Source organism: Oncorhynchus clarkii, chromosome 11 (genome assembly GCF_045791955.1).
Source record: "Oncorhynchus clarkii lewisi isolate Uvic-CL-2024 chromosome 11, UVic_Ocla_1.0, whole genome shotgun sequence".
Classification (NCBI taxonomy): Eukaryota; Metazoa; Chordata; class Actinopteri; order Salmoniformes; family Salmonidae; genus Oncorhynchus; species Oncorhynchus clarkii.
In genome coordinates, this window is record NC_092157.1 from 24,454,999 (window position 1) to 24,478,682 (window position 23,684).

At 42.5% G+C, this 23,684-nt stretch overlaps 3 protein-coding genes across 5 annotated transcripts in view; 1 reads left to right on the forward strand and 2 right to left on the reverse strand.

The window, feature by feature from the left end:
* Nucleotides 1–1,287: 1,287 nt before the first annotated feature.
* LOC139420399 (sorting nexin 16) lies at nucleotides 1,288–19,755 on the reverse strand. 2 transcript variants are annotated; one of them, XM_071170455.1, is made up of 8 exons: nucleotides 19,607–19,755; nucleotides 17,754–18,408; nucleotides 15,659–15,745; nucleotides 10,575–10,723; nucleotides 10,034–10,103; nucleotides 8,877–9,013; nucleotides 8,646–8,777; nucleotides 1,288–4,945 (listed from the first exon to the last, which is right to left on the reverse strand). In XM_071170455.1, the coding sequence occupies exons 2-8, from the start codon at nucleotides 18,225–18,227 to the stop codon at nucleotides 4,828–4,830; spliced, it is 1,167 nt and encodes a 388-aa protein (XP_071026556.1). In that variant the 5' UTR covers nucleotides 18,228–18,408; nucleotides 19,607–19,755; the 3' UTR covers nucleotides 1,288–4,827. The 2 variants fall into 2 exon arrangements, with proteins under 2 accessions (XP_071026556.1, XP_071026557.1); XM_071170456.1 differs by lacking the exon at nucleotides 1,288–4,945 and adding an exon at nucleotides 6,241–8,436 and having other exon boundaries at nucleotides 19,607–19,743.
* A 578-nt stretch (nucleotides 19,756–20,333) lies between these two features.
* Nucleotides 20,334–23,258, reverse strand: LOC139420401 (isopentenyl-diphosphate delta isomerase 1). Of its 2 annotated transcripts, none has more exons than XM_071170461.1 (5): nucleotides 23,022–23,258; nucleotides 22,521–22,696; nucleotides 21,947–22,039; nucleotides 21,697–21,827; nucleotides 20,334–21,446 (listed from the first exon to the last, which is right to left on the reverse strand). In XM_071170461.1, exons 1-5 carry the CDS (start codon nucleotides 23,168–23,170, stop codon nucleotides 21,129–21,131), a joined length of 867 nt encoding a protein of 288 aa, XP_071026562.1. In that variant the 5' UTR covers nucleotides 23,171–23,258; the 3' UTR covers nucleotides 20,334–21,128. The 2 variants fall into 2 exon arrangements, with proteins under 2 accessions (XP_071026562.1, XP_071026561.1); XM_071170460.1 differs by having other exon boundaries at nucleotides 20,604–21,446; nucleotides 22,521–22,699.
* Nucleotides 23,175–23,684, forward strand: part of LOC139420400 (WD repeat domain 37) — a 32,414-nt gene continuing 31,904 nt past the window's right edge. The window contains exon 1 of the mRNA XM_071170459.1: nucleotides 23,175–23,398. The gene's annotated coding sequence lies outside the window, so the exon portion shown is untranslated. The remainder of the gene's footprint in view (nucleotides 23,399–23,684) is intronic.

The following is a 23,684-nucleotide window of genomic DNA, read 5'->3' on the forward strand; positions in this document are numbered from 1 at the left end:
AAGAGCGTTGCACGCCTGGATTGTACATTATTTGCATTATTCTTTATAAAATTAGTCAAGCTCTGTTAAGTTGGTTGCTGATCATTGCTTGACAGCCATTTTCAAGTCTTGTCATGGATTTTCAAGCCAATTTAAGTCAAAACTGTTACTCGGCCACTCAGGAACATTCAACATCGTCTTGGTAAGCAACGCCAGTGTATATTTGGCCTTGTGATTTAGGTTATTGTCTTGCCGAAAGATTCATTTGTCTCCCAATGCCTGTTGGAAAGCAGTCTGAAAAAGGTTTTCCTCTTGGATTTCACCTGTGCTTAGACCTATAACATACATTTTTATTCACTAGTCCTAGCTGATGAGAATCATACCCATAACATGATGCAGCCACCACCATGCTTGAAAATATGAAGTGTGGTACTCAGTCAGGTGTTGTGTTGGATTTTCCCCAAACATAATGCTTTGTATTAAGGACATGAAGTTAATTCCTTTGCCACATTTTTAGCAGTTTTACTTTATTGCCTTAAAATGCAAACAGGATTCATGTTTTCAAATATTTTTATTCTGTACAGGCTTCCTTCTTTTCACTATCATTTAGATTAGTATTGTGGAGTAATTACAATGTTACTCAGTTTTCTCCCATCATAGCCATTAAACACCAACTGTTTTAAAGTCACCATTGGCCTCCTGGTGAAATCCCTGAGTGTTTTTCTTCCTCTCCGGCACATGAGTTAGGAAGGACGTCTGTATCTTTGTGGTTTACTGGGTGTAATGACACACCATCCAAAATGTAATTAATAACTCAATGTCTGTTTTTTAATTATCTATCAATAGGTGCCCTTCTTTGCGAGGCATTAGAAAACCTCCCTGGTCTTAGTGGTTGAATCTGTTTGAAATTCACTGCTCGACTGAGGGACCTTACAGATACTTGTGTGTGTGGGGTACAGAGATGAGGTAGTCAATCAAAAATAATGTAAAAACACTAGTATTTCAGTGTCCATGCAACTTCTGACTTGTTCAGCACATTTTGACTCCTTAATGGATGTAGGCTTGCCATAACAAAAAGGTTGAATACTTATTGACTCAAGACATTTCAGTTTCATTTGTAATAAAACATTTCTAAAAACATAATTCCACTTTGACATTATGGGTTATTGTGTGTAGGCCAGTCACACAAAATCTCAAGTTAAATCAATTTTAAATGTGGAAAATGTCAAGGGGTGCAAATACTTTCTGAAGGAACACGCTGACACACATAGTATACAGAGATGGGGAAGAACTGGTTAAATTATGTTGTTTCATGTTTTTCATTGAAAAATATTTATTGTCTTTTGAAAAGGTCACGCATGAAAGGATCATGGCTGCATAAACCCACGTCATTGTTCTGAACAGAACCCACGTCATTGTTCTGAACAGAACCCAACTAACAGCTACAGCCCACAGTTTAGAAAAAAAACAAAACCCACGTCATTTGACCATTTATCCCAGATAAAACTGTATGCATAAAATCACCAAAACAAAACATGGATATCACCAAATGATCACTAAAAGAGAATCGCAGGATTAAGTAGTTGTCCACAAACAGCTATGTATTGGAAAATGCTTGACTTTAAAGTAATTATGAGGTTTGATCCATCCTGTCTAACAAACACATTTTTGGGGGGTGAACTATTCCTTTAAGCACACAAAATGATTCCGACAACAAATCACATTGATTTTAATAACAGTTGTTACATACCAACCACAGTTCATACTTGATTTTGTCCACAGGACACTAGCCATGTGTTCAACTTTAACATGACACTAAAACTAGTTCAAAACAAAAGGAAATGTAATTTAAACCTCTTTCCATCAAAATAATTCTATGATCATTTTTTCTCTCTTCACATTTCACACTAAAATCTATGGAGCTAAAAGTGGACTAGAGCAATATCAAAAGCAAGTGGCAGAAACTCAAGGCACTTCAAATTAGTTTGAGGGACTACACAAATATGTGGGATGAACATTGAGCCAACATCAACCACAAGTAATATGGAAAGCTACGCAGCGTGTATGAAGAAAAAAACAAACAGAAAAGGCACTCTGCTTCAAATAAGCTGTTATAAAATGGAGGCAATGCTAACCAAGCTAGCAACATGCTCCTATGTCATACAGTACATACATAAAGTGCATCATACAGCCACTACTGGCCAAGTCCCAAACATTAGCTCCTATCTCTATTGCAGAGTTTAAGCTGTATGTGAAAGCGCTCAGCTCATAACAAGAAACAAACACACCAACATGTGACATTTTGAGAAATGGTGTACTCACAGTCCATTGTACTATACACACAGTGCACAAAACATTAAGAACACTTGCTATTTCCATGACGTCTGCCCAGGTGAATCCAGGTGAAAGCCATGATCCCTTATTGATGTCACCTGTTAAATCAGTGTAGCTGAAGAGAGGAGACAGGTTAAAGAAGATTTTTTAAGCATAGAGACATGGATTGTGTGTGCACCATTCAGGGAGGTGACTGGGTTAGACAAAATATTGAAATGCCTTTGAACAGGGTATGGTTGTAGGTGCCAGGCACACTAGTTTGTGTCAAGAACAGCAACGCTGCTGGGTTTTTCCACACTGTGTATCAAGAATGGTCCACCACTTAAAGGACATAAAGCCAACTTGACAACTGTGGGAAGCATTGGAGTCAACATCCCTGTGGCACGCTTGACACCTTGTAGAGTCCATGCCCCGACAAAGAGGCTGTTCTGAGGGCAAAAAGGGGTGCAACTCAATATTAGGAAGGTGTGCCTAATGTTTTGTCCACTCAGTGTATACATTGTACTGTATTGAGTATTGCTTTTTGGGATGTTAGTGTACACTCAACAATGTGCTCAGGTTATGGCTTATCGTGATTGAGTGTGGTCATTATATTCTCTCTCGCATGCATTCACAAAGACAAAAGTGACATTCACAAGGGAGCCAGAACCATAGAATGGAATCCTTAATTCTAGGATATGAATACCCATAGTTCACAGGCAGTGAGGTCAGTGATAGTGGTCTGGTAAGTTTGAGGAAACCGATTCCATGCAGACAGGGGTCATTCTGCTCAACGTTGATATATTCATGATTCCATCCACCAATCATATCAGCATGTATCAGTGGACAATTAAAAATATATATATTTTGTCCTTTTGAACGTGAATAGCAGAGCAATATACAGTATCTCTTTATGACTCTGGCATGTAGCATTCAGCAACATTTGTCTGTTTTCAAATGGGGTTCTTCTGCTAATGTATTTAGGCAAAATACATTTCTTAGTGTAGAAATTAGGTTAACATGGGCATAAAATATATGATTTCATGGAATGTGGGACTGACATGATAAACAAGAGGTGTCTGAACGCTAAGGATGTCAATGCTCTCTCCAACGGGGCCCGTTGGATATGTTAAGGTTCACTCTGTGTTTAGACATTCAGAGATGACGAGGTTTAGTAGTGCAAGCAACGCATGACATCAAACATATCAAATCAACAAAATGTCAGTTCAACAATGTGTAGGGTCAAAAATCTAAACTATCACAGAACCAAAATAACACACAAAACATGTATTTGATGTACCACCCCCACAAATACTTTCTGTTCTACTTTTGTTGAAGATACTGTATGCCAGATGGGCAGTATTAAGCAATGAGATGTGACTACAAGGACAATATTAGTAGACAAGCTAAAACATATGAGTTCTATCATTCTCCAAATATCTGCCAACCACCCCATAACAGCCTCGACCTTTATAATAACAGGAAATGACATGTTAATCCCTGCCATCTTGAACACATCATTGACCGCCAGAATATTCCCATGCGCCTTGTCCAGTCATTGTCTGTGGCCATATCTGCTATATCCACAGGGTGGTGCTGTTTCGCTGATGCAGAGGTGCTGTAGTAGTCAAGCTTTGCAAGGTTCCATTTCTCGGTCAATGGATTTTCATATGGTTCATCATATTGCAAGATCCAATTATCCAATCGGCTTTAAGGTGGTGTTAGAGTCCCTCTCCAGGTTTTGGTTGTGTCTGAAAAGGCACCCAATCGGCTATTCAGTGCACTACTTTTGACCAGGACCCATATGGCTCTGTCATTTCAGACACATCCACTCTTTGGCTGGGAGACAACAGGATCTGGGGGCTCTGGAAACCTGTTTCATACAGATAAGGTGTGGAACCAACTAACCCCAAGAACTAAACTAATGAGCTACAGTACTAGCTACAGTTACCAGTTCATTAGATGTATGCATTCCTCCTACGTGGTCTGCACCATTCTGAGGTGGATGTATTGTCTTCAAGCTTTGATTAGCAAATGGACTAGGTGAATCTGAGGACTGCTCTCAGTTTAAATTTTGTTTTGTTTTGTTTGTTTCATAGTAAAGTGTCCCTGCAGGTCTATGCAAGGTCCCTCAATTACTCGATCCACAACTTCATGGGGGCAAATCAACCAATGAAGGAGTGTTACGGGATAAAGTGTCCCTACTCTGCTCCTGTCAGTATCATTGAGTCCAGTCAGATTAACTGGCAGCTGGGATGACCTGGGGGTGTTACTGAATAAAGTGCCCCCACCCAATTCATATTCTCTCTGAAAAACAGTGGCCAGGGTCTGTGGAAGTCTAAATGAGCAGCAATGCAGGGGGTTGATCAACTATCCTGCAAACAAACTAAACAATGTTTGGAGGGGGGGGGGGTCACATCCAAAGCCCCACCCTCAGAATGTTTCAGTCCCAAGATCCTTGAGTAACAGTGATCACAGTCATGAAAGAGGGAGGAGGGGGTGAATTCAGGGAAGAGCAGAGTTGTCCCAGGTGGCTCAGTGCTCCAGCCGAGCGTCACACACCTGGGTCACCTCGATGACAGGCGGAGAGCTGCCTGTGGCAGGCCCACACCAACACCCTGAGACACGCAGAGACGGGTGGGCCTCACACTTCCTGGAGAGACAGAGAGAGGGGAAAATTGAAAAGTTGACAAGAATAGATGGACCAGTGTAGGTTGAGAGAAGAGGGGATGAACATTTCAAACACATCTCACTGATAAAAGACAGCGGTAACTACATTGAGACACACCAGAATAAGTTCCCGAGACCATCACTGCACATGTGAAAAGAGCTATAAGTAAATACTCTGGGGTAAAGACGCACATGGTGGCCCACAGGTCAGTCAGAAGACATGGACAATGGTACTAGACACCATTATCATGATACCATATAATGTGAAGTATTCAGCACCTCCAACTACTACTGCACAGCTGTGTAACATGGAGGGAAAAAAACACAAAGGAAGAATATGGTCAGGGTCATTCAACTAAGACAGAAACCCCCCTGCTGTTGCCACCAATCCATCTACTCTATGTCCACATTGTCTGGCTCTGCAATTAACCATACACATAGCCCTTCAGACCAGGGATCATCAACTATACTGAACAAAAAAATAAAATGCAACAAGTTCAAAATTGCATTCAAATTGCCATTGATAAAATTACAATTGTGTTTGTTGGCTGTAACTTATGCCTGCCCATACTATAACCCCATCGCCACCATGGGGCACTCTGTTCACAACGTTGACATCAGCAAACCTCTCGCCCACGTGACGCCATACATGGTGTGGTTGTGAGGCCTGTTGGAAGTACTGCCAAATTCTCTGAAATGACATTGGAGGTGGCTTTTTGGTAGAGAAATTAACAGCTCTTATGGACGTTCCTGCAGTCAGCATGCCAATTACACGTAACCTCAATTTGAGACATTCTGTGGCATTGTGTTGTGTGACAAAACTGCACATTTTAGAGTGGCCTTTTATTGTCCCCAGCACAGCACTGTAATGATCATGCTGTTAAATCAGGTTCTTGATATGCCACACCTGTCAGGTGGATGGATTATCTTGGCAAAGGATAAAATGCACACTAACAGGGATGTAAACTAATTTGTGCACAACATTTGAGTGACATAAGCTTTTTGTGCGTATAGAAAATAGCTGGGAGCTTATTTTAGCTGATGAAACACGGGACCAACACGTTTATATTTTTGTTCCGTGTAGATTCAGCCGCGGGCCAATTTCTTATTGAGCAGATGGTCAGGGGGCTGAAACATAATTACAAATCATTTGTAGACTGGAAACTGACAGCAAGAAACCCAAACATATATAATATTTGACTAAAACAAATATTTCAATCCTTGCTTACATTTGTATAGGATCACATACATAGTACCAGTCAAAAGTTTGGACACCTGCTCAGTCAAGGGTTTTTCTTTATTTTTACATGGTAGAATAATAGTGAAGACATCAAAATTTTGAAATTACACATTTAGTATCACGTAGTATAAAAAAAAATAAAAAAAGGGTTAAACAAATCAAAATATATTTTAGCTTCAAAGTAGCCACCTTTTACATTGATGACAGCTTGAACACTCTTGGCATTCTCTCAACCAGCTTCACCTGGAATGCGTTTCCAACAGTCTTGAAGGAGTTCCCACATATGCTGAGCACTTGTTGGCTGCTTTTCCTTCACTCTGTGGTCCAACTCATCCCAAACCATCTCAATTGTGTTGAGGTCGGGTGATTGTGGATGCCAGGTCATCTGATCCCTCTCCTTCTTGGTCTAATAGCCCTTACACAGCCTGGAGATGTGTTGGACCATAGTCTTGTTGAAAAACAAATTATCGTCCCACTAAGCACAAACCAGATGGGATGGCGTATCGCTGCAGAATGCTGTGGTAGCCATGCTGGTTAAGTGTTCCTGGAATTCTAAATAAAAATCACAGACAGTGTCACCAGCAAAGCACCCCACACCTCCATGCTTCACGGTGGGAAACACATGCGGAGATTATCCGTTCACCTACTCTGCGTTTCTTGAAGACAAAGCAGTTGGAACCAAATAATCTCAAATTTGGACTCATCAGACCAAAGGACAGATTTCCATTAATGTCCATTGCTTGTGTTTCTTGGCCCAAGCAAGTCTCTTTTTGTTATTGGTGTCTTAGTGGTTTCTTTGCAACAATTTAACCATGAAGGCCTGATTCGTGCAGTCTCCTCTGAACAGTTAATTTTGAGATGTTTCTTACTTTAACTTGGTGAAGCATTTCTTTGAGCTGCAATTTCTGAGGCTGGTAACTCTAATGAACTTATCCTCTGCAGCAGAGGTAACTCCGCGTCTTCCTTTCCTGTGGCGGTCATCAAGAGAGCCAGTTTCATCATAGCACTTAATGGTTTTTGCCACTGCACAAAGTTCTTGACATTTTCCGGATTGACTGACCTTCACGTCATAAAGTAATGATGGACTGTCATTTCTCTTTGCTTATTTGAACTGTTTCTTGCCATAATATGGACTCTTTTACCAAATAGGGTTATCATCTGTATACTACCCCTACCTTGTCCCAACCGTTTGGCTCCAACACATTAAGAAGGAAAGAAATTCCACAAATTAACTTAACAAAGGCACACCTGTTAATTGAAATGCATTCCAGGTGACTACCTCAAGAAGCTGGTTGAGAGAATGCCAAGAGTGTGCAAAGCTGTCATCAAGGCAAAGGGTGGCTACTTGGAAGAATCTCAAATATATTTTGATTTGTTTAACACTTTTTTGGTTACGACATTTTTCCATATTTGTTTCATAGTTTTGATGTCTTCACTAATATTCTACAAATGTAGAAAATAGTAAAAAATAAAGAAAAACCCTGGAATGATGTCTGTCTGTTCAAACGTTTGACTGGTACTGCATCTCTCTATTATGCGTAGGAATACTGTGGAACAGATTTCTCAAATCAAAACAACTTGGAGCTGATTTGCTGGTGTTTAGTCTTTTATGTCCAATAATTTAAAATAAACTTTGGGGAGGGGGGGGGCAAAGAAAATCACTCACAGGCCATAATTGGTATAGTATTTATATGGTTCAAGGCCCATTCCTGTCTGAGGTTTAATGTTAAGTCAACTAAATAAAATGTCAAGTCTGGTCTGTAATCAATATCTCTAATCCGATTAGCCGAATGAAGTAGCCACCCGATGTCTTTCCTTTCCCAACCACTAAACACAGCTCTGTCAGTTCTGCAATCCTCAAGGCTTTGTCATTTTTCACTGGACAACTATTGAGGAAACACACTATGGCTTGATATGACAGATATTAGTTAATAGACAATATTTTGCAATGCAGCTAGCTACCTTCACTACTTCACTAGCATTAGGAAAATTAAGTTAGGAGGGTGGGGGTTGCTGTTTTCAAAGGCTTTCAAGGTCATTTCTGTTTTTGAAAGTGAATGCTCTGGGGGAGGGGATACAGTAGTATGCCGCTTTAAGAGAGACACTCCAGCAAAAATCAGCTAACGGCAGTTGAAGTCACAAGCACAGTTCACTTTGAGGAGATTGATTGTGATGGTTACTGCTATAACAGGTGGCATGATGCCAGCTGGTCTTCAGGAAGAGGGGTTGATCATCTGAAAAGACAGCTAACTGAATGAAGGGAGTTTGAGCATTATACAAAAGGGCTTCTCAATGTGAGTGTGCGTATAGTGCAGTGAAAAATCAGTTATGAGTAAGAAAACCACGCAACTGGTGAATAGTATCTTGAATAAATAAATCGAGGCAATGTTAACGGGATATAGTGAAACCCTGGATTGTGTGTGTGTGTGTGTGTGTGTCTTACCCGTTCTCCTCTGACATAATGTCCTGGTCTGCCTCGGCGGTTGATGACTCCACGTCCCCATCTGCGTCTACGCTGCTATCACTGCCCTGAGCTGACAACCCACTCTGGCTCTCTGGGGTCAGAGACTCCCCGCTGTAACGTGTGCACACACACACAATATGTTACACACCCTAGAAACACAAGCCATGTAACACAATTGCAGTAAACCTGTGTGTGTCGGTTGTTCAGTACCTGAGGCGCTTCTTCAGAAGGTGGATGTGACGGTCCTTCTCCTCCAGTCTCTTCTTGAGGGAGCTAATCTCTCTCTGCTTCTCAACCAGCTCTTTCTGCAGACGATAGTTACTCTCCTCCAGAGTCTCACAGAATGCCTGGTAGGGGGGCGGGAGCGAGAGAGAGAGAGAGAGACACGGAGTTATGAAAACGTGACAGGACAACAACTTACATGGCAAAAAAATAAATACGTTGGGTAAGTTGAGCCAAAGGAATAGTTGTTACTAGGAAACCATACACAAAATGTATAATTTGACCACATATTTAGGAAGAGGTCATCATTTCATGGAGTCTGTGATGGAAGAAACCACATGGAAAAAGTGGTAAGCAAGTTAGGTCCAAAAAACGGATTTTCACCAAGTCAAATGAATCTATTGTGTTAAAGGTTTCATGATGCTAAGTAGATCGTTTTAAGATTGATGTATAGAACAGTTGGGGTCTCTATAAAATACAATATGAGGTACTTAACCTAGAATAAAAGTTATCCATCCTTCTAGCTGTGTGGGCTAATATAGTTTAAATGTTTGCCTTGGGGTAATTTGGGCCAATGGTTGAGCCAACTGAAAGTGTTTCCTTCCCAGGCATTATCGCCAGGATATGAGGTAACACCAGGGCCTAAGGGTTTAAGTGTTTAAATGCTTATATTTATTAAAAAGACATACAAAGCTATTGTGATTGTGTTGAATTGTGTTAAGGAAATAAAGATAGACATGGTTTTAAAAAGGTAGTGGTAATAGTTAATTCAGTACAGAAATGTGTTGGAGGGTTAATTTACCCTGTCCCGCGGCTCAACTTACCCCACTCCCTCCTAATGGAGCACTTAGAGGAGAGGAAGCCAAATCCTAATCCACCACTAACCAAAGACTGTAAAAGCTATTCTAATGACAGTTAAGCTAATAGGTGTATATACTAATTAGATGTGGTGCTGGCATCGGAGGCTCATTCCAGCTAGAGAACAACAAAGCCTGTCCCAAATTACTCCCAGGATTATGGGTCACAAAAACAAACACTGCAGAAACTGGATTGAACTGGTCTCGTTTGGGTCTACGTGACTTCTCAATAGGCCTTTGTGAAAGTCGACCTCAAGTTGCATGCTGGTAACAGAAGATCGGTCTTACCCGGCTCTCCTCCAGACTGTCAAAAGGACCTGGTGGATCATCCAAACACAGGAACTCTCGCACTGCTATGCTGTTAAAGAGACAAGGAAAGACAGCGTTTTCATAAATCAACAAGAACGCATCTTTCCATACCAACCAAGCAACTTCAGGGTACTCACACACAATCCCCCAAAAGACAGTATCTATGATGGATTGCGTATTGGTTTTGCTGTCCATGTCACCAGTATTGGTGCCAAGGAAACTAGACAGGGTATTAGAAAAGGTTTGTATTACAACGCTAAATACAGTTACTGTGTAATGTATGCTTTTAACCTTGACTACATAACTCTAATATAGCCTAAATAAAGTGTGTGTGGATACATTCAGCTGCTTCCATAGACGTTCTTTGTTGTTGGCCAGGTGTTAATGTCTCAGGTCATGGGCAACCAGCAAGTCCATCAGTAAACTCAAGACTGTCTGTGTGTGTGTGTGTGTGTGTGAGAAACCTCAAAACACTTGAGGTTTGCACTGCATGATGAGACATGTTCACGCAGACACGCACCAGTTGGCAACGTCTTTGTGTGCCACCAGGTTCTGTAGGAAGGCCTGCAGGCCCAGCTGTCTGTCCTCTAGGAAGTCAGAGTTGTAGTTGTCTTTGAACCAGCGCTTTGGAGGCAGAGACAGTCTGAACCCTGGGAACACCTCCTTCAGCTGAAACTCACACATACAGAGACAGGTTAGGCAGGGGAAAAGCAACACCGACACACACACGGCATCTTAACACACCCAGTACACACACATTACACACGGTACAAACAAACACACGTACAAAACACACACGGAAAAGAGAGACGAAGAAGCACAGGCTAATTATCGCAATAACACCACCAACACACCCTGAACAAATGTAACATTACATGGTTTGTTATGACCAGGAAAACCAAACAGGGCCTGTTTGCTCAACAGTGAAGGGAGGGGCTTGAGTTATTGATCTTTCAAAAACACATCCATGTCAACTCTGGAAAAACTCTTCAAACAATTTCCCCAAATTCCGGTTAACAAGTACAGCACATGCAGCCCAGTGTTCATCCCGTTAGGCCAGTGCCCTTATTCACAAATCAGAGTAGGAGTGCTGATCTTGGATCCGTTTTTAAATAGATATATTTTAAATCATAAATAACCCTGATCAGCACTCTTACTTTGAGTCTTTGTGAATAGGTGTCCAGATTGGTTAGTTCTCTCTCCTAGAGCGAGAGCGACCACAGGAATGGCTGTGCAGCCTGTCCACAGCCTCTGTGTGTCTGATGGAGGGTGTGACCTTTTCCTACCTCACCCCAGGCTACTGTGTCTAGTAGCAAAACCGGATTTGTAGGCGTATAGTCGGCATTTAGCCTTCTGTAGTCTGTGTTTTATTACTAAAAATATTTCTAACAGAAAAATGTAGTAGGCCATCTAAGGGCATTGTTGGCAGTGTGCTGACTTAAGGATAGACTAGATTTAAGAAAATAGTTGATTATATGGACATCACATGAAGCACTCAGCTGTAAGACTTTTAAAAAGTGAATGATTATTATACCTAATCCACTTAGTATTTCTCCCCTTGTCCATCTCTGACCTGTCCCGCTAGGAGTTGGCTTCCTGTGACTGGCTAGACAAAGCTACTGCTGCTGTTGTTGGTTGTGGAACACTGGCTCTTTGTGTGCTGGGGGGGAGGGGGGTGGTGCACAGAGGGGATTCACTTCATTTCTGTATTACTCTCCAACACAAAAGAGCTACTTCCACAGTCGTGATGATTACAGACGGTCTCGCCCACAGTCGTGATGATTACAGACGGTCTCGCCCACAGTCGTGATGATTACAGACGGTCTCTCCCACAGTCGTGATGATTACAGACGGTCTCTCCCACAGTCGTGATGATTACAGACGGTCTCTCCCACAGTCGTGATGATTACAGACGGTCTCTCCCACAGTCGTGATGATTACAGACGGTCTCTCCCACAGTCGTGATGATTACAGACGGTCTCTCCCACAGTCGTGATGATTACAGACGGTCTCTCCCACAGTCGTGAGAGGGTGCTGCTTTACGGGTTCCTGACCAATTTTGTGCTTCTTGTTTTTGTAGATAATGTCTCGGACATAATTTCCTACCACCGAACACACCTTCTGGACATTAGAACAGCGATCACTAAACTCAATTTGGATGACAATTTCTACTTCAACGAGTTGGCAGCTCTGGACGCAGTGTTGTCATGATACCGAAATGTTTACTTTGATACCAGGTTTAGTATCACAATACCACAAATAAAGGCATATTGGCCAAAGTCACAGAATGACACTTGATCCAAACAGATCAAGATCATTACATTTGACATTTTAGAATTTTTGATGTATGCATTAATCAATCAAATAATCATACAATCAATTTCTATTTGTTACCATAAGAACATAACAGTAATATTTTTTTTGAATGGTAAATCTCTATTGATAAACTGGGCAAATCAAGATGTAGCCTATTCACAATACAGGTGAATGTGTGACCCACCACCAGGATTCAGTCCTATGTAGCAAAAATTTGAAATAGTATTTTTTTTTTACAGTAAAGTAGAGACTCAGAGCTAGAAAACGGTATTTCAAGCACTGCAGTTGAGGAACAATGGGAAAGTAAATCTGCTTTGAAAGTTGATAAACTTGTAACCCCACTTTTGAGAAAATGGCCCTTGAATGTTCTGGTACACCTACTAAGGAGCTTTTGTCTACACCCATTCAGCATCATTCACACCGTCTTAAGCCTTGGCCCTACCCATCTCTTTAACGGATTCACATGTGAGGGCCTGTGCTAAACAGTAAGGTAGTGAGGTAAACAACCAAAGACTTCAAGACTAAAAGTGGTAAAAGTAGTAGCCTACAATAAGGAAAAACTCCAGGTAAAAAATAAGAAGGTGGAAACGGTACAGTTCACGCTGACAGTGCCGTGTGCAGAAAGCAGCACATCGTGCTCGGGTAGCTGATGTGAGTAAGACTTTCCTACCTGGACAAGAGGAACACCTACAGCGTGCGTGCATCATCCCCTTCTGTACTCCTGGTTCACCCACGACTGCATGACTCAAACACCATCATTAAGTTTGCTGACGACACAACGGTGGTAGGCCTTTTGGCCTATAGAGAGGAGGTCAGTGACTTGGCAGTGCCAGGACAACAACCTCTCCCTCAACGTCAGCAAGACAAAGTAGTTGATCGTGTGCACAGTAGGAAATGGAGGGCCGAGCACGCCTCCATCCACATCGACACGGTTGTAGTGGAGAGCTTCAAGCAGGTTGAGAGCTTCAAGTTCCTCGGTGTCCACACCACTAAGAAATTAACATGGTCCACACACACCAACACAGTTGTGAAGAGGGCACGACAACACCTCTTCCCCCTCAGGAGGCTGAACATATTTGGCATGGGCCCTCAGATCCTCAAAGAGTTCTACAGCTGGACCATTGAGAGCATCTTGACTAGCTGCATCACAGCTTGGTATGGCAACTGCGTGGCATCCGACCGCAAAGGCACTACAGAGGGTAGTGCATACGGCCCAGTACATCACTGGAGCCGAGCTCCCTGCTATACCACACGGGGTCCCCAATTTCCCCAATTTCGTGGTATCCAATTGTTGTGGTATCCAATTGTTGTAGTAGCTACTATCTTGTCTCATCGCTACAACTCCCGTACGGGCTCGGGAGAGACGAAGGTTGAAAGTCATGCGTCCTCCGATACACAACCAAACCAGCCGCACTGCTTCTTAACACAGCGCGCATCCAACCCGGAAGCCAGCCGCACCAATGTGTCGTGCACCTGGCAACCTTGGTTAGCGCGCACTGCGCCCGGCCCGCCACAGGAGTCGCTGGTGCGCGATGAGACAAGGACATCCCTACCGACCAAGCCCTCCCTAACCCGGACGACGCTAGGCCAATTGTGCGTCGCCTGGGCGCGAACCCAGGGACTCTGATGGCACAGCTGGCGCTGCAGTACAGCGCCCTTAACCACTGCGCCACCCGGGAGGCCTATACTACATACTTAATGAGCATACACTACATGCTATTAGTTCATTTTAGTATACTGTAAACAAACAGTATCCTTTCAATTGAGCGCATTAGCGCCTTGCCAGTCGACCGGAGGTTGATGTTGCTGCTATGCTAGTTAGCATAACAAATGACTAGTTAGACATTTTACAACTCCGGGTGTGTTGTTAAATTCAAATCTGGAGTGCCAGAGTGCACTTGTAAATTCAGAGCATTGTCAGATTGTCCGTTTGTAAATTCTGAGCGCACACTGGACGCTCCGCCAAGAAGTAGGGTTGATTTGAGCGTTCTGACCTTACAACGGCAGTCAAGCACCCAAGCTAACATTGGCTAGCTACTTCCAGACACAAATGAGACCACTCTGACCATTTTACTCGCCCTAGCAGAGCCGGTTAGGCAGTTTTCATGTTATCAAGAGCGTTGGTGACTAACTGCTGTTGCCAACAAATTACTTCTTCTTTTTTTGCCGACGTTTACTGACAACGGCCATATTCAACGGGTGTTGAGCGCTCGCAAATTCATTATTCTGTGCTCTGAAACACTCAGACGAGTGTGCTCTGAAATCGGAGTAGATCACCAGAGCGAATTTACGAAAGCACCTGAATGTCAATTGAGAATGCACAACGACAATACCTTCTAGCTAAACTAAGAATGCCGGGAATAATCAAACCAATAGTAGTTAGGGTAGTTAGCTTATAGTTAATCTACTGGCAAGTTTGATGTATTATTAGCCAACTATCGTTAGGTTGCTAGCTAACATACCGGTAACATACTGCTGTAATGATATGCTATGTGGTGCGTAAGGACGGCTGACAATTTGTTAGCCACGCTAACATAACGTGTAAGGTAACTGTTTGAAAAGTCATTACATTGTTCAACATTTTCTTAACATTTGTCATAATTAGATAAAGCAATGAATTTGTATCCGCTCCTGTTGTACTTCGGCTGCATATTTCCCCCCATTTTCTTCTTATGGGCCCTAAAGTACGGAAATAGTGTCCTCTGCGTGTATACTTCATATTCTTCAAATTTAGTACGACATCGGGGAACTTTTGGTATATTAACTATATCCATACATGACCAATAAGCATACTATATACTCAATTCAAGTCAAAGATTGCATGGTACGTGCGGTTAGTATGAGTATCCGAACACATCTACTGTTTCTCCTATAGTACTGAGTATAACCCTGTCTCTCGCACAGTACTGAGTACTGTCCCTCCATGCGAGAATCTACAGCCATAAACACATTGTGTCAGGGCAATTGAGCACTGGATAGGCCTACATTATTGACAACAGTAATAGGGTTTGTTACTTAGACTATTCAGATGGGGTACAGATCAGGAAAAGTGGAAACCAGGGCATGTGTGTGATGACGAAGAGTTATGTCACATGGATGAGTCGTATGCTAGCTAGCAATGATGTCATAGATGGTAAAGTTTAGATACCTTTAGATTAGATAGCAGCCCATTTTTGACATACAGGAGGATAGTTAGTCCACCCTAATGTATTCATCAAACAAACCTTTCCTCCTACGAGGCCCAGGACAGTCCCTGGGAGGAGTAACTATCCTCGAGTGAGGACGTACCTTGTCGTTGAGTCTGGAGAAGTCAGTGTATCTTCTGAAAACCACCCAACTTTCATTCTGAGTCTTCCTCACCAGGACCTTATACACCTGTAGCAGGAGACCAAACACACACACACACACACACATTAACAGCTCACCTTTGACCTTATGATAGCAGTTATCTTATATTCAATTACAGTCATAGATTAACAATGTTTCCTTCAAAACCAAACCAGCACAGTGCGCCGGAGACTGAATCTGAACCTAACAGAGATTTATTTTCTCAATATTAGTAAAGACGTATACTAGAAGCTTAGTAATACCAAGAGAAAAATACAATATGGATGTGAGCTTGCTTTTTCGAAGAGACAACTTTCTCCCTTTCATAACCAATGTCTTTAAGAAAGTCAGACATTTAGCATTTCTTCATCTTGTCTCTCTGACCCCGTTCAGTCATTTCAAACCACAGGCATTCAGAACACACTGCCTGCGTCACGAATGGCACCATATTCCCTAAATAGTGCACTAAATAGGGAAAACATGTGCCATTTGGGATACAATCCCACTGATTTGGGGTTTTATGGAACACCTTTGATGCCGAAAGCTATTCTAAGCATGACGGCTCAGAGATAAGCATTTATAAGTCCAACTCCTTGGGTTTGGTTAGAGCGGTGTGTCTGAGTGAAAGGATAGACTGAAGAGAAGGTGATCCAGCCAAGGCTCACAAGAACACACTGGCACTAATATCAAATGGGTTAACAGGAACTTGGAAGCCAGGGAAAGAAAGGAGAAGACAGTACCTAACCGACAACAGGGACACCACGGAAAATAAAGACTAATAGGTGTAAATATAATAGAAACCCTGGCATCATCATGTGTACGTTATGTCCACAAACTGAGGTTACGGCCCAATTGGCACCCTACTCACTATAGACCACTGTGTTTGATCAGGGGCTCTGGTCAAAAGTAGTGCACTATATAGGATACCATTTTGGAGTTACACTAAGCCGTTGTGTACTTGCAGCAAATTATGCAGTCTATTTTAGATAGCTTTAAGGGAAAGCAGTGGGAATGCAGAAGCCATTTTAGGAGTGAGTTAATTACTGGACTTGACCTTTAAATCAATGACTTAAGTCTTCAGCAGCATATTCTGATTCCTTTTAATTAAAGTGCTGCTGGAGAGTGAAATTACAAACGCCTGTTTGAGTGGAAGGGGCAGTACACTGCCACTGCAGTACCAATCTGCAACTAGGCTAGATCATGAATACAACTTGAAGCCATGAGCAGCAAACACTTTATACAATAGTGTTAGGCCTTCAATACAATTAATGTTGCAAACTATAAATGAGAGAGAAGAATGTGCAACCACTCAGTTGCTTTGAGTCAAATCCTTATTCTGCTGTATCATCGTCCATCTGTACTGGATGAGAGGGATGCAGGGGGTTAACAAATGGTCATTGATGGCAGGGCTGATGTATTGAGATCATGATCAGCTGGATTTGGGGACACAACAGTCAGGAAACAAACAGACTAGCCAGACCATGATAAATGAATGGTAATGTAGCCTAACTAAAGCCAACTGGTCATTTGTGTCACTTGGTGCTTAGCCCAGAGCTTAAAGGGATACTTCGGGATTTTGGCAATGAGTTCCGATATCTACTTCCCCAGAGTGAGATGAACTTGTGGATATGATTTTTATGTCTCTGTGTCCAGTACGAAGGAAGTTAAAGGTAGTTTCGTGAGACAATGCTAACTAGTATTAGTGCAATGACTGGAAGTCTATGGGTATCTGCTAGCATGCCAAAATCTCAAAGTATCCCTTTAAAAAAGTTCCAGTAATGACATTAACGACATTCCCAACAAGTCCAGGCATCAAAACAGAAAGGAAGGATATTTCAAATGACTTGCAACTTGGGAAAAAGTGGTTAAAATAACGACAACATTTTTGCTGACTAGTTGAGTTTGGCTTCCTGCTGGTCCCCGTCTCCCTGGCATGTTTGAATTGCATAGCCTGGTCCCAGATCTGTGCTATAAAGCCAACTCCTTGCATGACAATAGCCATAGGCAAGACAACACAAGGACCAAGCTAAGAATTGCCTCCCTCTCGCTCTCTCACCGTCAACTTGGCCCGCTCCTCCATGACCTCGTAGCCCAGCACGGTAGGGGTAATGGGCCTCTCTTCCCAGGCTGAGGACCCTGTGATGGATCCTGGAGATCCTGGTGGTGATTCCTGATCCATGTTCGTCCGGGAGGAGGTGGAGTACTCCACCGTGGGGTCCAGCCCCAGCCCGTTCAGCCTGGCCCGGGTCACTGGGCTCTGACACTGCAACAGGGAGGGTGGAGAAGTGAAGCAGCAGCCTCTCTCTGAGCTTTGGGATCGAGGCCCTCCGACTCGATTCCCTCTCCTCCCAGGGTCACGGCCAGGGCCCAGGATCTCATCCCCGGGGCCTCTAGTGGAGGAGGACTCAGAGCTGCTGGAGACACTGTTCAAAGATGAGGTCCTCTGAGGGCCCCGCCTGGGCTTCCCATTGGTTCCTGGCAGGGTCCTATCTCTGATGGAGACAGGTACAGGCACGAAGGGCGAGGACATCTGGCTGGGCTGTCAGTGTCCTCCCTCTGGTTGTCAGATACCCCAACCCTCCTCACCCACCTCTACCGCCAAACTCTTACTCTCACAGCCTTGCAAACTGGCAGGGCAGCAGGTCAGCATAGGAGGCGCTGGTGAAAAAAAGACAGGGCCAGTACTCACTCTCGCTCTAGGATCCAGCACCCTATAAAAAAAATAGGGGATACAGAAAATAAAACTGACTTATGATCCCACCTTTTGCTTGCTGATCATAAGGACGCAGCATACATTGATCATGTTATTAAATACAGTATTGTCCCCTGAATGAGGCCAACTCTTTGCAAATTGCAACCAAGAGGCACATAAATTATTGATAAAGCCAGATGTCATTTATAATTGATAGATGTGTGTATGAGTAAAATGGGGGGGGGTCTAGGTGTGAATGGTCCCTTGCACATTAAATACGCTTTCGTTCAGCCTGAAACTGTATCGATTGTTTGGTGTCTGTCTGACAGAGCTCCCTGCCAGTCAATGTCTGCATTGCAAATAACACCCTATTTCCTATATACTGCACTACTTTTGACCAGGACCCATAGGTAATGCACTACAATGGAATTAGGGTGGCATTTGGGAAACGCATAATGACAGAGCACTAATTGAGCATGGTAGAGTAAGTCAGTGGAGTGTGTCTGGTCTTTATAGATTAAAAGACTAGGCTGAAAATACATGTGATGCAAACATCCCAGATTTATTGTGTTGCTGCAGAAAATGCAGAATAGATCAATGTCTTCCTAGCTATGTCCTGGTTGCTTTGTTCACAACAGCACACCACATAACTAGATCGCCACAGTGTTGTGTGTGTGTCTCACACACACACACACACACACACACACACACACACACACACACACACACACACACAGTTCATTTAATTAACCTCATAAGGAGCTTCATATTACGAGCCTTTGGACTATTTTATCTCCACGCGGAAAAGTCAGGACCCAATTTTAGCTGCAGATGTGATCTTGCCTCACCCTGTGATGTGTAATGAGCTTCTTGTTGACTGTAAAACAGAACCCATGTAGGGAGGTGAAGAGGAGTTGTAAACATGAAAGGATCTCTCCATAATGAGGCGCCTTGGCGGAGTACCGATTGTTTAAAATGGCAAGCTTTTGTTCAAACTGGAGCAAAGGTTACATCACTGAAAAGGAGGTAGAGTTAACACCCTCATTATTTAGCTAACGAACTTGCCATTTAATTCGCATAATAGCTTTTCAGCAAGCATATCACCTGGCTAGGCTAACGTTAGCTACTAGCTAGCATCAAGCCAGTTAACGTTACCGCAGACACTTTTTGCTTGATTCAACAGCACAGAAGAACGAGATCGGCATAACGTTACTCACCGCAGGATGTTCTCGCTCCACGTTCAGTTGCTTCATCATAGATGTTAACATTTCTGGTTGTTTATAGTGAAAGATATCCTACTTGCTTTGGTCAACTGTCATACGCAAGACTAGTATACAACGCCGACGACAGTCCCTCCAGAAAAGATGGACGTCATCACGCATATGCCCTGACGCGCCCACAAATCTTTGCCCAAATATATATTTTTTTTAAGGGGGGGGGGGGGGGGTAAAGCAAATACAGGCTGTATATCTATGGCTTTGGTACGGTATAAGAAACAGTGAATTATAATGCAAGAGAGTGTTATAAAAATCATAACAAATGTTAATTGGTATGGTATTTGGGTGTACAATAGTATTTTGCACAAAGAATTGAACTGAAGTGCACAAAGGACATTTCTGTTCAATCCCTGCAAAACATCAGTTACTTATGTTTCCTTGACAAAGTAATGAACACTGATGGAAACTGTTGGATTTAATAACCGTTCAGGAATCCCGCTTACCTAATAAAGTTGGGGCAAGAAGGTAGGCTGAAGGCTGCACAGCAATCTGCCTGACCAATTGCTATGGCAGTCATTGCCTACTGTGTATGTAACAGGCCTCTCTCAATTTATCTGGGCCTACTACCCCGCATGTGACCTGATTTTGGCAAAGCAATTTTTTTCAGGGCATTCAAAATAGCAGATGCAAGAAAGCATCTCAAAAAAGGACTCTCACCCTGGAGCACAAAAAAAAATCACATTTAAAATGTTGTCGTTGTTGAATGTTAAAGTAGTGAACATATGCATGGAGGCATTTTTACATAGTTGAATTTCAACACCAAACATGAAAAGGTTGAGGCACAGCAGTTTAACACATTCCTGAAAAACCCCCACACTAAATGAGCCTTTGAAACTAAGGTGGGTGTTTACTGCCACCTACTGTTCAATGCTGTGAAGTGCATTGTCAGAGGTATCTGGCTCTATTTAATAACATATATACTGGACAATTCTATTACTTGTAAAATGATTTGATTTCCTAATTAGATATTTTATTGAAGTCAAACGCAACAAAAATTCTGCTTATTCATATAATACATTTACATTACTATACAATGGGAAACAGTGCCAGATCGCTAAAAACAACATTCATAACAACCTTAGCCTCAGTGACAGTCAGGCACTTATATAGCTACTGCATAAAAACAATGCTATACAGAACAAGCTATACAAAAATCATATATCAATACAGCCTCATAATCATTCCTTTTTTAAACTGGGTCAATTCCGTATGATTTTCATTCCTACCACATTCTTTCTATTCAATTTACAGAAATCTAAAAAAAAGTATCAACTCTCAAACTCTAGTAAGACTAAAGTACCCTACATCCCTCATAGCAGCTTTCCATGTAAACCCCACACAAACATTGTCTACATCCCAAATGGTACCTTATTCCCTATGTAGTGTACTGCGATTTACCAGGGCCCCTAGGGAATAGAGTGCTATTTTGGGAGGTAACCAAAGATTCACATCCCACGCAGAATCACATCCTGTGTATTTTGTCATGATCCATGAACTGTTTGAGGTTCTGCAGGTTGTCCCACCACTGGAACAGGAAGGTCTCTGCGATAAGGCTGAACCAGGGCGTGATCAGTAACTCGTTGTTCTTGGCCTTCTTCAGCATCTCTTTCAGCTCCTCTTTGGTGACATAACAGTGGGTCTTGATCTCGTTGGGGTCTGGGTTCACCTCTATATCTTTCTGCATGAAGAGGATGTAGTCGATCTCATGTTCCCCCCACACACCGTCTGACTGGGCCTTGTAGTGGATACGGGTCAAATAGGTCATCTCTTCTGGTGGAACCTGAGGGTGAACCATTGGACATGATCAGAAGAAAGGGCAACTATTATCAAACATACAGTGGCTACATCTTACAACATCATGCATATCTCAAAGCTCTCAAACACCGTCTCAATACTATATACACTTCATAAAATAAAGCCAGTTGCACTTTAATTTACTGTGCACAACTTACTAGATATTTACTAAGAAATTACATGATGAAATGGTGAGTACATTGTAATAACCTGGAAATAACCTATGAAAGATGTACCTGATCCATGGGAATTCCCAGCTCTGCTTCCAGTCGTCTTGATGCAGCTCTCCTCACCCCGATGGCCTCTGGCTCCTCCAGCTCACTGGATGTATGTAAGGGGTGACTGCAGCATGTGTTGGTATAACACCCTGAACAGAAAACAGGGAGGGAAACAAGTCATTATTCCACTACCGATCTGATAACCATAGGTATGGATGCACACAAAAGTTACATCAGTGATTAAGAGTCAGCGGGAGGTTTTACTGACCTGGAAAAGTGATCTTAGCATCAGATCTCTGCTGTAAGAGCAGCTTGTCTTCACTGTTGAACAGGAAGACGCTGAATGCACGATGCAATAAGCCTGGAGCAGAAGAAAGGATCTGATTAGTTACCATTCAACATGACTGTGAGCTGCATGGCTTTGCAACACAGCTTTCATATGTGTAGTATATAGAGCAAATGTTATAGTGGGTTAAATCATCTACATTTCATATCTGACTCCACTTTAATATTAGAGTTAAACAATGTGCAATCAAGTATTATGAATTTCACTGACTAAGATCAAGGTGATTGAACTCACATACAAGGCATAAAACTTAAGTTACACAGCATTATTATTATTATAGTCATATAGAGCTTTGAGAAGGGCGGACTGGCTCTTGATCAGTGCGTTTTGGGGCAATTTGCCATGCGGCCCCATTGGTGACAGAGAGTAAAGAAATTTGGGCAATTACTCCATGTCATTGTGAGTTGCAACAATGTTGACCAACTTGAGATACACGTGGGGTATATATATCAGCAATAATCAGAAATGACACATAACCATAGGGCTGTCACTCTACCTTTGTCAATATTAGAGTTGAGGTGGCAGTTCTTTTTGCTTTCTGCTCCAGTCTTCTGGTCGTTCTCATCAATAAGGATACACATCTCTGCCAGCAGCTGGACCTGCTTCTCGTCCAGGTTATCTGTATTAATTTCAGGCATCCCGACTGCAGACCCTCGCAGCTTTCTCACCTCACTGCTGAGCAGAACAACAATTTGATTAGCGAATGGGCGCATATAGCATATAGGTTATAGGTTTCCGACCTACATTGGAATGACTTGGTTATTGGTGCATATGACATTATATTTAGACAGGAGACTATTTGAAGATATAGTTGAATTCAAGTACAGCAATATGAGGCAAGAAGGCTCTAAATACATGCCTATGTAGGCTATTAATAGAACAGGCGCATGTAACGTTTAACGGAAGCACAATACACAGACACGAGAAACAATGCGTTTGCTGCTGCAGACAATAGCAAAATAGTAAACAAATGCATAAGTAAAAAGCCAATACCTACCTTGATATATTCCTCAAAGAGACAGACGTGGAGTGAAATATAGGATTTCTTGGAATGCCTAGTCCTCCAGAAACAGGTATATTTGGCTTTAACAAAGCCCGTCCCTCACTGGACACCACCCGAAGCACCGCCCACAAGCCGCGCACCATCGCCAGACCAAAAACGAAGACCAATCAGATAGGATGGGGTCGCCAACACGCCATCGAACCACCTCCCGCTTTCAAGTGGAATTAAACCTTGGACAACGACCTATCCACGTAGAATACGGTCTACACAATCGCTGATATGAAAGCACAACTCCTTATAAATGCAGTTTCAGCACTAGAAATGATGTTTTACTTACATTCTGTTTCCGACGATTATCAGTACACACATTGGTAAGCCTCCTTGTAAATTTGCTTATCGCTGACGTTTGAGTTGATCATTGGTTCTTACAGAAACGGAAATCGTATTGGCTGGTGATGGGAAACGTATGCCTTATCACATGACATAGCAGCACTTGCAGCATCTCCTACTCATTTTTTTATGAAAGCTACATCAGCTAAAACTTTCAAACGTATTAATTTGCAACGTTTTAGCCACTCACAATAGATTAGATCTTTGTCTGTGTCCCCTAACTATCTGAGATATCTCTACGACTGTCAAATCAAATAAGTAACTTTT